This window comes from Vitis riparia, chromosome 16 (genome assembly GCF_004353265.1).
Source record: "Vitis riparia cultivar Riparia Gloire de Montpellier isolate 1030 chromosome 16, EGFV_Vit.rip_1.0, whole genome shotgun sequence".
Lineage (NCBI taxonomy): Eukaryota > Viridiplantae > Streptophyta > Magnoliopsida > Vitales > Vitaceae > Vitis > Vitis riparia.
The window spans coordinates 15,526,374-15,541,497 of record NC_048446.1 but is presented as its reverse complement, the minus strand read 5'-3'; the positions used below and the strand labels follow the sequence as shown (position 1 = coordinate 15,541,497).

The window sequence follows — 15,124 nt, the reverse complement described above, 5'->3', positions numbered from 1 at the left end:
TTAAAAGTGTTAGGGAAGTTGGGAGAAATAATTTTTGGTAAAAGTTGTAAGTTCTCCTTTTTTTTTTTTTTATCGATCCAAGTGCAGAGGCAGTTGGATCCAAATAACCTTTTTTTGAGATTAGTTTTTAGCCATCAAACTACGGGTTTCATTTCCCTTTAAAATCAAATTTCTCATATTTCTGGAGCTAGAGAACAGTAATCGTGAGAAAGAGCTCATCATTTCCTTCCATTTTGAGGTTGTTTACATACTAAGAAAATTCCATCCAAGTTTTCCAAGAAAATTTTTAAAATGGGTTGATTCCTTAAACATTCATCTTTGATTATTTTGGGTTTGGGTGTGTGGACCCGCATTTTTCACGTGCGTCCCCACTCGATCGGCGAGACTCGCTTTTTATTTGTGAAAAATTAATTTTTAGAAAAAATTGGAGTCGCCACTTATTTTATTTTTATTTTAAAGGGAAAATAAAACAAGAAAGAAAAACCTTAAAATGTGACTCCATAATTTTTGGAAAAAGCATGTCTTTGAAAAACCCGAGTCTTGGTCCGGGGATCAGGTTACTTATTAGGAAGGTACCTCTAGGAGGTAGCACCCCTCTAAGCCCTAAAAATGTCTCTACTGACTAAGTTGAGGGAAACGTGGCAATTAATCGGTTAATTATGGATACCTAAGTAGGCTAGGTGGTTCCAAAAAAATAGCATGCCAAACAAGATTAAATCATAATAAAGAAAGGTTAGGATGCATACTTGGACCGCTTCTCAAGCGCTATCATAAAACATCGATAGTTAATTTAAACAATATATCATCCAACATGTATTTTATTAGAAATAATCAAACAATGAAACATATATATCAGAACACTCAAGCATTATTAGACATAAACATTATTTCACAATGACAAGCATATTCACATAATTCAGAAAGTAAGTGATAGATGACATACCTGGATAGCATAGATAATTTGTAACGTGCTTCCTTAAGTTGTAAGGGGTTAGATAACAAATAATAAAATATAGAAATCCTAGCATGCTCGTTATCTAATTAGCATAGCAAAAGTGATCAAAGTATACAGAATCATCAATTATCACATACATCTTGTACATAATTCCTAAAAAATAGATAGACGTGATTTCAACAAGTGTCAAATGTGGCAACAAAAATAAATTTTGAAAAGATTTTCTTATGTAGGGGTTTCACCAATTCCCCAATCGATATACACGAATTTAGCTTAGAATTATCCCATTTATTTGGGACCACAAGATTTGATTCGTGTTTTATTCAAAACTGTAATTTTATTTGAAAGATGTGAACCGATCAAAACATGGTTGCACATTATTTTAAAAAATGAGATTTTGATTCTAAGAACTCTAAATGGATTTTTGAAATGGATTGTTAAGTGGATCTTTTGACTCTAAGAAACTCTAAATGAATTTTTGAGATGGATTTTTAAGGAAAATGAGATTTTGAGAATAGTGTTATATTTTAAAAATAAAAGAAATTAATTTGAAAGCAATAAAGTGTATAAATCAAAATACCAAGCAAAACAAAAGAGAACAAAATCACAAAGTAGAATTTTTGACAACCAAGAAAATTGAAGGTGAGAATAGAGGCTAATCTTTATGAGTTTCCAAAAGCCTCAGAAAGAAAATCAAATTAAATGAAGGATCACTAAAGCAACGGGCAAGGCATTCTAAATTAGACAAACTAACAGAGTATCAATTCATGAATTAACCGCTAGGATTTTAAAAGCAATAAGTTAAGATGAGGGTGATCAGGATCTAACATTAATGATTTTGAATCAAAAACTAAAAAAAGATCAATTCAGGTAAGGAACTAAAATTATAGAAGTACCTAAACTAATTAAAACAAGTTTGACTAAATTAAACTAAAAACGTGAATTTTCAAACATAGAATTAATTTTTCTAATGAACTACAATTATAAAAGTGCTTAAGTTAATTATAATGAGCCAAACTAAATCAAAGCAAACTAAAGATATGTACTTTCAAGCATAGGATTAATTTTATTGATGAACCAAAAATTATAAAAGTGTCTAAACTAAATAGATGAATTAAATTAAATCAAAGTACACTAAAAACATGAACTTTTAAATAAAGAATCAATTTTATCAATAAATAAATAAAACTATAAAAACACATAAACTAAATAAAAGGAACCAAATTAAATCAAAGAATACTAAAAATATGAACTTCCAAACATGAAATCAATTTTATTAATAAACTAAAACTATAAAAACACCTAAAATAATGAATATAATTTATTAAATCAAAGCAAACTAAAAAAAAAACTGAAACTTTCAAACATGGGATCAATTTTATTAATGAACTAAACTATAAAAAATATCTAAACTAACTATAATGAATCAAATTAAATTAAAGTAACCTAAAAACGCAAACTTTCAAACATAAAATCAATTTTATCAATGAACTAAAACTATAAATGTATTTGAACTAAATAGATGAATTAAACTAAATCAAAAGTAAACTAAAGACATGAACTTTTAATATAGAATCAATTTTTTTAATGAACTAAAACTATAAAAGTATCTAAACTAATTAAAATGAATCACATTAAATCAAAGAATACTAAAAATATGAACTTCCAAACATGGGATCAATTTTATTAATAAACTAAAACTATAAAAACACCTAAAATAATGAATACAAATTATTAAATCAAAGCAAACTAAAAAAAAAACTGAAACTTTCAAACATGGGAACAATTCTATTAATGAACTAAACTATAAAAAATATCTAAACTAACTATAATAAAATCAAATTAAATTAAAGCAACCTAAAAACGCAAACTTTCAAACATAAAATCAATTTTATCAATGAACTAAAACTATAAATGTATTTGAACTAAATAGATGAATTAAACGAAATCAAAAGTAAACTAAAGACATGAACTTTTAATATAGAATCAATTTTATTAACGAACTAAAATTATAAAGTATCTAAACTAATTAAAATGAATCACATTAAATCAAAGAATACTAAAAATATGAACTTCAAACATGTGATCAACTTTATCAATAAATAAATAAATGAAATACAAGTAATTAAAAGAGTAGCAAATGCATGAATAAATGAATAAATAAAACTCAAATGTTTTCAATCTGATGCAATCAATCAAAATTAAATAGGGATCAAATCATTCTTTTTTTCTAATATAATGAATCAAAATTAAAACACACAAACTCATTCAACCAAACTAACAAATAAATTAATACTAAATTAAATTGGAATTAAAAAGAAAAAAAAAAAAAAAATATATATAATAAAAAAAATGAAAACTCTTTCAAAAACTAACCTCTGTTATGGAAAAAATCCGTCTTTGATGCGTTAAGGTAGCTCCTCCTAGAAAATCCTCTTTCCTCTCTATTTCAAAAAGAATATCACGACCCTTTGCTCCGAAAATTCTCTCTGCGTGTTCTCTCAAAAAAAATAATCTCCTCCCCAATAAAAAAAAAAAAAAAAACTCCATTTTTTTTCCTCTCTCACGTATATATATCCCTTTTTCCTAAAACCTAAATCTCCTTAAAAAAGGCGAAATCTCCTATTTTCTCTCTTCTTTTCTCTTATCCTTTTTTAAATCTTCCAATTCAAAAGCAATCTTCCCAATTTCAAATTCCTCTCCAAAACCTTCCAAAGAGAGTCCCATCTTCCTTAAACTCCAATAGTAAGTTTCCTTGCAAAAACATGAAATTTTTGAAGTTAAATAATTGAATGAAGGATAAGCAAGTAAATAAATTAGGAAACGGTAAAATAAATAAATAAATAAATAAAATAAATAAAAATAAAATAATAAATAAGTTAAGGAAAATAATATAAAGAGGAAGATAACCAATAAAAGTGAATGATAATCATAAAACTAAAACTAAAAAAAAATAAATAATAATAAAAAAAAATAAAAAAAAAACCAATAAACAAAAGCCGAGCCCAAAAGCCATGTAACTATGCAAGTCATACGAGTCACACTAAAAATATCCAAATGGGCCAAGTGTGCCTAAACGGGCCTATGATGAGACTAAGTGGGCCTAGGGTAGTGCCTAATTGGCCAAGTGTATCTAAAGCTATCCTAAAAAAACAAGAAAAACCTAAGTCTAAGTTAGGGCTGTCAAGGGTCACAATAAGGGATCAAATAATCCCTCAACCAAAGTCTCCAAGGTGACTCAGAAATAGGTAAGTGGTGAGTAGTACTGGGCCACCAAGGAACTATTGTGGAGCATTGAAAACGAATTTTAAAGACATGTGCTAAAGGACAAAATTGAGGGTTTACAGTATGATACAATTTATGACATTTGACAATAATATTGTACATATGGATAAGAAATATGAATTTTCAAAGTCCAGATTCAATAAGAATTATAGTAAATATTTAATTTCATTTCATTTAATATCAATAATTCACATATATTACATCATAATAATTTTCTTTAGTACCAAAATGAAGACCGATGTAGTTTCATGCCACCATTGGATGAAAAAAAAATCTCATTTATTGGAGACAATATTGGTATTTTGTTAATGTTAGTTGTAGTCATGAACATGTCATGTATAGGTATCTTGACACCTAAATATTGTTTCTCCATTGATGAAAAACTCGTAGTTCTCTTATGTGCTCGTTTGAAATTGTACTTATATTTGATTTGAAACGCCATATGATATGTGCATAGGAAGATGGTTATACATATCCTATTTTCATCATTTGAACTTGAATATATCCCATGATAGTAAGGAGGTTGGCTATAACCCATGGAATAAGGATGATAGATGTTAGTCTATTTGATGAGTTACACAAGATGAAAAGATCCTTATCACATGATGTCATTCTTTATTGTCTTCTCCCTTTATATAAATTTTGATAACTCCAATGCTTGGACACGCTCTTTTAGAACCATGATCTTCATCTTGCATGTAATGTAAGAAATTATTTATAAGCTTCATTTAGTTAATAGGCTCAATGGATGTTGACTTTGGTCTTGTTGTCTAACATTCTCTCTATTATTTCTATTATTGTCTCTATCATTATCTCCTTTTTCTCTTGAGACATTATAATCAGAACCAAAAGCACCAACACCATTATTTTGTATGGCATAGACTCAATGATGGTGGTTGCACTACCTATTCAAGTGACTATGTTATGTTCTTATTGAAATTCTCACTGTAAACATATTTGGATAACACTCTTTCAACATCAACACTTGAATCATAGACATGTGAGGCAATACATGGATAAGGATTTTCATCATTATCATCTAAGTATAGGGGTATGATCTATTGGAACAATTAATTATCTTTTCTTCTCCTGCCTTGACTAAAATGTCTAGCAAATCAAGATAATGTCTTTGCATCCATATCTTATGACTTTAGTTTCATGTATGTTGTAATAATAAAAAACTAATTGTCGGAGCCTGGGGTAGTAAAGTTATAAGAATGAACATGCTCCAATTTTTTGCATAGGTTAAAGATGTGCTATTTGTGATAGAATCTTGATGACCAACTTTCTTAACATAAGAGTATGGTTCTCATGCATGAACCTACGAACAAATAAATGACATGAATACATATATTAATAATAGTATATTGATGATAATCAAACCATTTTGATTTGATGCTAGCATTATAATTTTTCTATTCATAAAAAATGTTTATTGGGAATCATTGATATCCCCACAATAAGTATTGCTCGATCATCAAATCCCTTCATTGCATGTTGAAAGAATAGGAGTAATATATATTCAATATGATAATATCGAATGTTTACTAAATGAAAATAACATTAAAATGACAAAGGTAATACAACACCATTAATTTACCATACTTCCAAATTGACCAAGGGTTTCAACATTAGGATTTAATTTGGCAAATACTAGATGAAGTACATTACATGAACAACTTTTGAATATATGAATCAAAGAATTGTGTATATTAGTTCATAAATTGACACTATATCTTCCACTTTGTCTTAGTAAGCATGGTTGAACACTATTTTTCTTTTAAATTTGCCTTTTTTTTTTTTTGGATGAATGTCAAGAGTAATATTGTTAGTGGCAAATCTTATTGCTCTTAAGTTGAACTATGTCTCTACTATAGATCATTCTCATTTGTGTAAATAACTAACCATAATTGTATATGAAGTTGGTTATTGTTCTTATCTTGCCTATCACTTCTACAATATTTTTTTTCTTTTTATAATATCTTCAAACATTAAATTGATGTAACATGCCACATATAAAGTTTAATATAAATTGTACTTATTCATAGTAGACTTCACAAGTGTGACCTATTGTTTGTGACAAAATGTACCACATTTGCTAAGTTGACATTTTTTGTAACAACATTTAGCATATAAAATATGTATTTATGATTCTTCATTTGGTTTAATGCATCCACAAATTTGAGGAAGGTTGGGATGCCTTTTGAATACACCATGAAATCAATTACACTTAATTTTGTTAGCCTTGTCCATCTATTGTACATGATTGTGCATCCATAAGTTTTCTATTTTTCTCCTTGTGCATCAACTTAAGATTCCATCTCTTTGTATTTTATATCCGAGTATTTATTCTTTATCTTATATGAAGATAACATAAGTATATTTGTATAATAAAAAATTAAGAATATTATAAATATAGTTAATAAATATTCATGGTGTTAACATTCAAAAGTAATTGCATAAATATAAAGTTATATTAATTACCCACTTTTTGTGCACTGATTATTATATTTTTAAATTGATGAATGTTACTTAATATGGAGCAAGGCTCTCATAGATGAAGAGTTTGTTGATTAATTGTGCCATGGTCTTTTTTATGGAACTATCTTTGAACAGATCTTGCACACTTTTTTTATCTTGTATCAAAAGATTTGTACAACGATGTTGGAATTGGCAATGTTTGATCCAATAATGAACACTTGTAATTTTCGAATATGCCTTTACCACTTCGTGAAGGCTTGCCTATTTTACTCTTCACACAAATGTATGTTATTACATTTTCCATTTACTAACTTTCAATGTTTGAATCCCTCTTCAATAAGCATCTCACTAATTTGGTCCATATCAATGAGGTACATATACAAAACATTATCATCATCATCATCAATTGTATGTTATTGACTTCCATTGTGTCACAATTCGAATTTATTCGATATTTATGACTTTATTTATTTATTTTTTATTCTTTTGATACTTACATGCTTTTACCCTTTCACTCTTTTTTGTTTGAATTTGGATCCATACGTGATAAATGATATTTGAATCAGGTGATGTCACCATTTTAAATGGTTAAACTACAAAAAGTGTATATCATGTCATTTGTGTGTATACCTGTGTATAATTAATAAATTAAATATAAAAGTAATCTTTAAAATAAAGGAATTAAATATTTACTTTAATTTTTTTTTAAGAAAAAGGAGGTTGTAAAATTATAAGTTTAAATGATAAATCATATCTAAATAAATTAAGTGTGAAAAATACTTTCAAGTAGATAAATTGAACTCAATTGAACACCTAGAAATATACATACAATTTTAAAATTACATATACAGACTATTGAAATTGAACTACATATAATCAATATAAAATGATCTAATTCTAATTAAATGTTTTATTGAAATTGAATTATGCATACAAATGGAACTGAATATACAATTGAAATACAATGACTATAGTTTAACTTCAATATGAAACTAATATTAAAATGAAATTTGTTGTGTCAACGGAAGCTTTAATACCTATAATGTTATATTAAGAATACAAAGATAAAACAATTACACATACAATACATGAGGTTTTAATGTAGTTTGACTAATCATGCCTACATTCACAAATGAGAGAGAATTTTTCCACTATACAATAGAGAATATTATAGAGAAGAGAACTAGATACAATTATTGGGTTCCTGAAATATCTCATGTTTCCCCATTCCTTGTATTCATAACGTACCACAAGCCCTTCTGTTCTTCCTTACATCTCTATCCACTTTGTATAGTCTCTATAACCTCATCTCCATCTCATGATTTTTCCCATCATGACCTAGAATATATATATATATATATAAAGATATTCTTAATAGTTTTCCTTATTTTATAAGAAAATTTAATATTACAATGATATATTAACTTAGGAAGTATTCTATACAATATTATTTACAAAAAAGAGTTTTTACTAATTAGGAATTTGGGATACATTCCAACAAAATTTATAATTTAAATTATTTAAAATTATTGAAATTGTTCTAATTAAAGAATTTATGTTGAACTATAATTATAATTTATAATATTAGTAATTTAATTGAATACCTTAAGTAATTTTTGAGTCTTAATTTATAGTTAATCCATAACTTCAACCAAAATCCCAAGCTTATAAAATATTTAGAGAAATAAAAAATAACATTGGAGTAATAGAATATCAAAGAGACTTTCAATTAATTATGGAAAAAATGAAATGAGTATGAATATTTATAGAAAACATTTGGACCAAAATAGTCATTGGATGGCCATATAATTTTTTTAAATTATTTTTTGCCACTAGATTGGATTCATATTGAAATTTGACCATTAGATCATGCATATAACTATTAGGAACCTTTTCCAACCGTTGAATAACATTTAGATTTAAATATAACCCTTGGATCCTTAATATTACCATTGCAAAGGCTTTAAAAGATATAGTGGAAGCCATGACTAGTGGATCTCAACTTCAAATCATGATCAATGGATCAAAATTATCATTTTTGGAAAGGTGGAAAATTGCCAAAAAAAAATATCAATTAATTGATGATATAATTAGAACCAATCAATATTGTCGATTTTTTTGTCTCCCTGTTATATCATGGATTTATCTTGACACATCTCCCTCATGTTCCATTTTAGAACCTGCCATTGTACGATATTTCGACAAATTCATTGAAAAATTGTGATATTTTTTTTTTTTGTTCTTCATTAACATTGTTATCATATGAAGAATCAATAAGTGTGACAAGTATCAAGTCCAAATGTTAGGTTCACAGTGAAAATGTTGAGTGTTAAGCCCACTTGAAAGTTGATTGAAGGCTTTGAAGATGACTCATAAGGCTTAAAACTCACAATGTTTGTGGGATAACCCAAAAATTTCTAAGTCTTGGGCTACCCAACTTATCATTGGGCCTCCTCTTATGGGCTAGATCTGATGCACTAGGCTTCATCATAAAATTTTGCATTCCAAAGTCCAAACACAATTCTTCGATGTTTTATTTTTTTCCTTTTCCTATAATGAGAACTAACATTTTCAAAAGGAATAATACAAAGTTAAGATCATATCACCTCAATATCCTTCACAACTCATCTTCTCATCTTTTAAAATTAAAGTTGAATAGAATCTATATTACCTATTGTAAAAAAATAAAAAAATAATTTAAAAGTTAAAAAATACCATTAAGAAATTTAGAAAATTTAATAATGTATTCCTTATTTTCTTATTTTCAATTTTTCATAAAATTATTATTTTATTCTTATTTTTTAAAATCATTTTTAAGATTTAAAACATTCTTTTCTATTATTTGGTTTTCTTAATATACTTTCTATGTCATTGAGTTATTAAAAAAAAAAAAGAATAATAATAATATATAACAATTGTTTTAGTTGATAATATGATATTATATAAAAAAATTTAATGATACTTTTATTTATTTATTATTTTATCTAATAGTTAATAGTGGGCAATAAAGTCTTTGTTTGATTAACCAAAAAAGATAGATGTTTTAATACTAGATAGTAAATTTTATGGTGTTAGGTGTCAACCTATTATTTAACACTTTGAGACCAAAGAATCAAGAGGGAAATTTTCCTTTTAGATGATTCAATCCCCTAGGAAATGACAAACCTGATGACAAGATTGACCCATTTTAATATGATTTATTTACTAAATGGATCATATGAGTCAAATATTTTTTAAAGTTTAAGGTTATCTCTAATTCTTAAAAAGTATGGAAACCAAAAGAAAAAATTTTGAAAATGTTTTTTTTTTTTTTTCATGTTTGAAAAGGTTGAAAAATAAAGTACGAGGAAAATGAAAAATAAAGAAAATAAAGAAAATGATTTTTTTTTTCATGTTTGGAAACTTTGAAAAAATAGTAAGAAAAATAAAATGAAAAAACTAAGTATTTTTTTCCTATCTTCTAAGAAAAGTGAGCAAAGCTTGGACAATATATATATATATATATATATTCCCCAATAATAACTTTTCCGTGAACAACCAAATCGGACAAAATTTTTGTAAATTTTCTTTATCTTCATTTTTAGTATATTTTTCTTCTTTATTTTTTTTTTCTCGTTTTTTTTTTTTGAAAACTAAACATAGTCTAAAGAAAAATTTTGTCCTATGATAATTTTTATCATGATTTTTACAATCTTTAATTGATGGAAATGATTGAATGTTAATAAATCTTTATATCTAATAAATGAAAATACTTTTATGATATTCACTCACCACCTATCATATAAGCAAGTGATAAAAGTGATAATATACTTAATAACATGTAATTTTAAAATACATTTACATTATTTAACTAGTTCTTGAAGTCTTATAGTTGAAATTATAACATGTCCATGTATTAATAAGTTTTTTACTTGAAATGACTCATGCATGGTCACTTTTAAACAAATACTTGCACCAATAGTATACTCCTCTTCCAATGTATTCAATTCCGCTCCTAATAGTTGACTAACATTTTAAATGAGATGTGAAATGTTCCCATAACCAACTAAAGAGCGTTTCACTATAAATGACTTAGTATTTTGAGAGTCCTTACCATTAGTTAATATTTTGTTTATACTTCTATGACTTAAACTTCAAGTTTGCTTACAAAAATGCTCTTACGAACTTTTAACTATAATGGAGCTAGCATTTCAAATGCATATGTAATTCACTGTTATAACAACCCAAAATGCTTGTAGGGAACAAATCACTATTAAGGAGGCAGTTTTAGTAAATGCTTATCATCTAATATGGATAATTCCACTTACACTTAATAAGAATTGTTTACAAAGGACAACCTATTGTAGTTGAGATGAAGCTAAATGAGATATGTCTACCTTGAATTGGTAGAATGGAATATGTTGTAAATAAAATATTAGCACTTTTTTCTTAAATGAATAATGAATTCCAAAATTTTTATATCATGTCATGCTCTTAAAGGTTCTATCCTAATAATTGGAAAATAGTCAAACACATATTACAATATCTTGAAGATCAATCAAGCAATAATGGCGGTTATCTTTTCAAATCATTCAGAAATACTCTTAATTCATGAAGTAAGTTATGAATGTGTATAGCTAAGATCAATGACAATATATTCAAGAATCATGTGAACTACCCTCCATCAAATATAATATTACCAAGTTGGTTGCAAGAAGATAACGATGATTGTATTATACAAACTAAAAGAGGATTCATAAAAAGTGATAGAACTAAACGTATATTCCTCAAATTTTTCTATATTTATGAGCTATGAGAGAAATGTGAAATTAATGTTGTTCAACATATTTACTCATGTGATAATATAATAAATTTATTCACAAAGTCATTACCTTTAATTATATTGAAAAAGTTAAGATATAACATAGGAATGAGAAGATTGAGAGATCTAGCGATTTAAGTCTTGAACAAAGCATAGTCATGTCTATATGAGGGGAAGAATACTAATACGGATATATTACATTCATTTTTTCTTTATTCAGGTTTTGTCTCATTGAGTTTTATTGGTAAGATTTTTAACGAGGTAATCATAATGATCAAATTATTTAAATGAGATTGTACTCTTTTTCCTTTACTAGGATTTTTTCCACTAGGTTTTTCCTACTAAGATTTTAACAAGATATATTCTTATGATCATCAAAGCGGAATGTTATACAATATGGGAATTTGTCTCCTTATGATCATAATGTAAATCTTTTCCTAACTCTTTATAAAGTGAGGGGATCTATTAATAAAATGTTATTCTATTTTTTATGAGCATTCCTATTATTCTCTCTCTCTCTCTCTTTAAATTTTTATTACATGATAAAATAAATGGTCAAATAAAATATTATCTTTAGAAATTTCAATTATTGTGAGCAAAATATCAATTTCCTATAATATTAATAAATTTTATTTTTCATATGGTGTACATCATCGTCTACATGACATATATATATATATATGCACACTTCTATATTAGTGATAATGTTAATAAATCGAAAATAATATACATTTTCAAATTTGTTGTTTTCCACTATTTTTTATTTCACTATTTATAATATTTTTTCTAAATAACTTTTATAACAATATATTTTTAATTAAATATATTTAAGATGGAAAATAATAAAGATGAAAAAGAAAAAAGAAATATGGAAACAAAAGGGTTTTTACTAGTTAGAGGAATAGGTACCACTACTACGTTGTCTTAGCATTTTCGCCTTTCTTAAAAGCCATTTCCTCAATATAAAAAAATTGCCTATTAATTAATCAACCGGCTACCAAAGAGGGCAAGTATGGCCAAATGTATAAATAGTAATACAATGATACTGATACTTAATTACAAAGGTGGTGTGGTGGTGTACAACTCTAGTCCATGCATGGGATTAGGTCACTCTTTCTTCCTTCACGACAATGGAACTAATTTTATGGCACTTACCAAGGTTTGGTAATTGAGATTTTCACATTAATGGAAGTATGACCTTGACTTATAGCCAAGATATTTCTATATAATTAATAATGTATCAACCTTGAATATTTTAATGCATCTCTCTTGTATAAGAAAGGCATCAATGCCATTGAAAATGTTGGATTGTTTATTTTTGCAAGTAATTTGGAATATTGTTTGTTTTTTCTCCATTCATATTTTTGAAATGATATATAACTAATAGTTAGGGGTAAAGATGAAAATATCGATAATTACAGATATATTAATAATTTTAAAGATATATTGATAAATGTTTTGCCACAAAATATCATTAACGTAAAAATTAATATTTTTTTTTAAATATAAAGAAAAACTCTAAAAAAATTATATAACAAATAAACATAAACATTTTAAAGTTATTTTTTTAAAACAATGATATATATATAATTTATCATATGTGATAATAATATCCACTAGGTTGGTAAAAAAAAAAATATATAAATTTTATAAATGTATATTTATTATTAAATTACATCATATATATTATTTTATAATAATATTATGACAACATATTTAATTTTAAAATATATTTAATATTAAAATTATGATCTATTTTAATTTAAATGTATTCAATTATATCAAATAAATAATAATATATGTATATTTTTTTAATATTCATATTTTTTATATTTAGTAAATATATAGTTTATATAAAAAGGCTTTAAGAAAATTATGTTTTTATATAATAAATTAAATCAAATGTAAAATTAAAATAATTAAAATAAGATAATTAGAATTAATTTATTTAATAATAAAAATTTGAAAAAATCGAGGTGAAATATCATTGATTGACAAATTGGTGAAATATGGTACAATATCCAAAAATATGGTAAAATATCCAGGTTGATTATCGAAATCCACATAAATCGGATATATCAAAGACATATTGGCCATATATCAGATATTTTAAACTTTGATAAAACCTTGGATAAGAAGGATGACATTCAATCTAAGAAAAAAAATAGGCAACAGAAGTTGATGACAACATCATCCCCTTAGACTAACAAGATGGTTAAGCCGAAGAAAGCATGAATTTGTTGATTAGCCCAAACATGGCCTTAGCTTTGGATGCGTCTACCAGCTCTATCACATGAAAACCTCCCTCAACGAAAGATGAGTCCACTGCTACTCCCTTCTTCTTTGCCATTTCAACCCATTCCTTCTGCCTGTCAAGCAACAGATCCCCCTCACAACCTGTCACCAGCACCTTCCACCCCAACCTTCCGATCTTCTCACACTGCTCTGCTCCTTTCCCCACCATCGGATTGCTATACTCATGGTCACGGTCAGCGCCCTCCGGCAATGCCAATTCCCACATCAGATCAGTGGCAGACAGAGATAGTATGGTGTCATTTTCTGACCTCACCTCTGACCCACTCCTCTTCATCCCTCCGAAAAATGGATGGTGCATTATCAACCCTTTAATCCTCAAGGGCTTGAATTCCTCAACCGCCCCAGCCACGCGTACACCGGCAAAGTACGCCATGTTCCCTCCTGCACTACTGCCCATGAGAAAACAACATGATGTGTCAGCGTACTTCGTCACCCAGGGCTCGTCTGTGCTCTTGATCCAGTGCAACGCCTCTTCCGCATCGTCATAGGCTGCTGGCAGCCGATACTCTGGCGCAAGGCGGTACTCTAGGGAGACGACAACCGCACTGAGATCCGTTGCCATGCCGGCGCAGAGATCATGAAAAACGCTGGTGTTGGCGCTGCAAGTAATGAAACCACCGCCATGGAAGTAAACGATGAGGGGCAGCTTGGAGGTTGTGGTGTTGTTTTCGAGGGCTTGGCGTGGGAGGAAGACTCTGACCCAGATGTTCTTCTGTGTGTTGATGGTGATGTCCTTGGAGAGGAACGGACTCGTGTGGGTGGTGTATTGATCAGGGTTAGGTGATGCAGAGGTGATGGGGAAGAGGGTGAGCCTGGTGACGCTGCCATCGGGGTTGTGGACCATCTTCAGAGAGTCATTATAACTCACTCTGGGCTTTGGAGTTTCTGACATTTTTACTACGCTGCAAATATCTCTTCAACTTTTGCTTGTGCTTTTTTCTTCTTAAAATTGCCTCTAGATTTATACACACCGAGTCATACTAATACCATGTCAAATGGTTGAAAGTCAAATACTTACTCAGATACAAGATTTTGTCCTTTTCCCCAGGTGTTGAAAAAATATATATTTTACTTCAAATTTTTAGTAATATTTGTTTTTTCCCTATATATATTCACTCCCTGAGATACGGATTTGAACAAGAATGAAGAGCTCATTTCGCAACGATCATAGAAACTGTTTTTAGCCTAAAAAATATATATATTTTTAAATGAGATGTTTGATGCATTTTTAGAAACACTTACAAAAATATGAAAAATCATGTTGAAAAATTATTTGTATTATTTTC

The 15,124-nt window shown here is 27.8% G+C and overlaps 1 protein-coding gene across 1 annotated transcript; it reads right to left on the bottom strand.

Moving 5' to 3' along the window:
* Positions 1 to 13,634: 13,634 nt before the first annotated feature.
* On the bottom strand, positions 13,635 to 14,742 carry LOC117934280 (probable carboxylesterase 120). The gene has a single exon (XM_034855955.1). The coding sequence runs from the start codon at positions 14,728 to 14,730 to the stop codon at positions 13,738 to 13,740; it is 993 nt and encodes a 330-aa protein (XP_034711846.1). The 5' UTR covers positions 14,731 to 14,742; the 3' UTR covers positions 13,635 to 13,737.
* Positions 14,743 to 15,124: the final 382 nt, after the last annotated feature.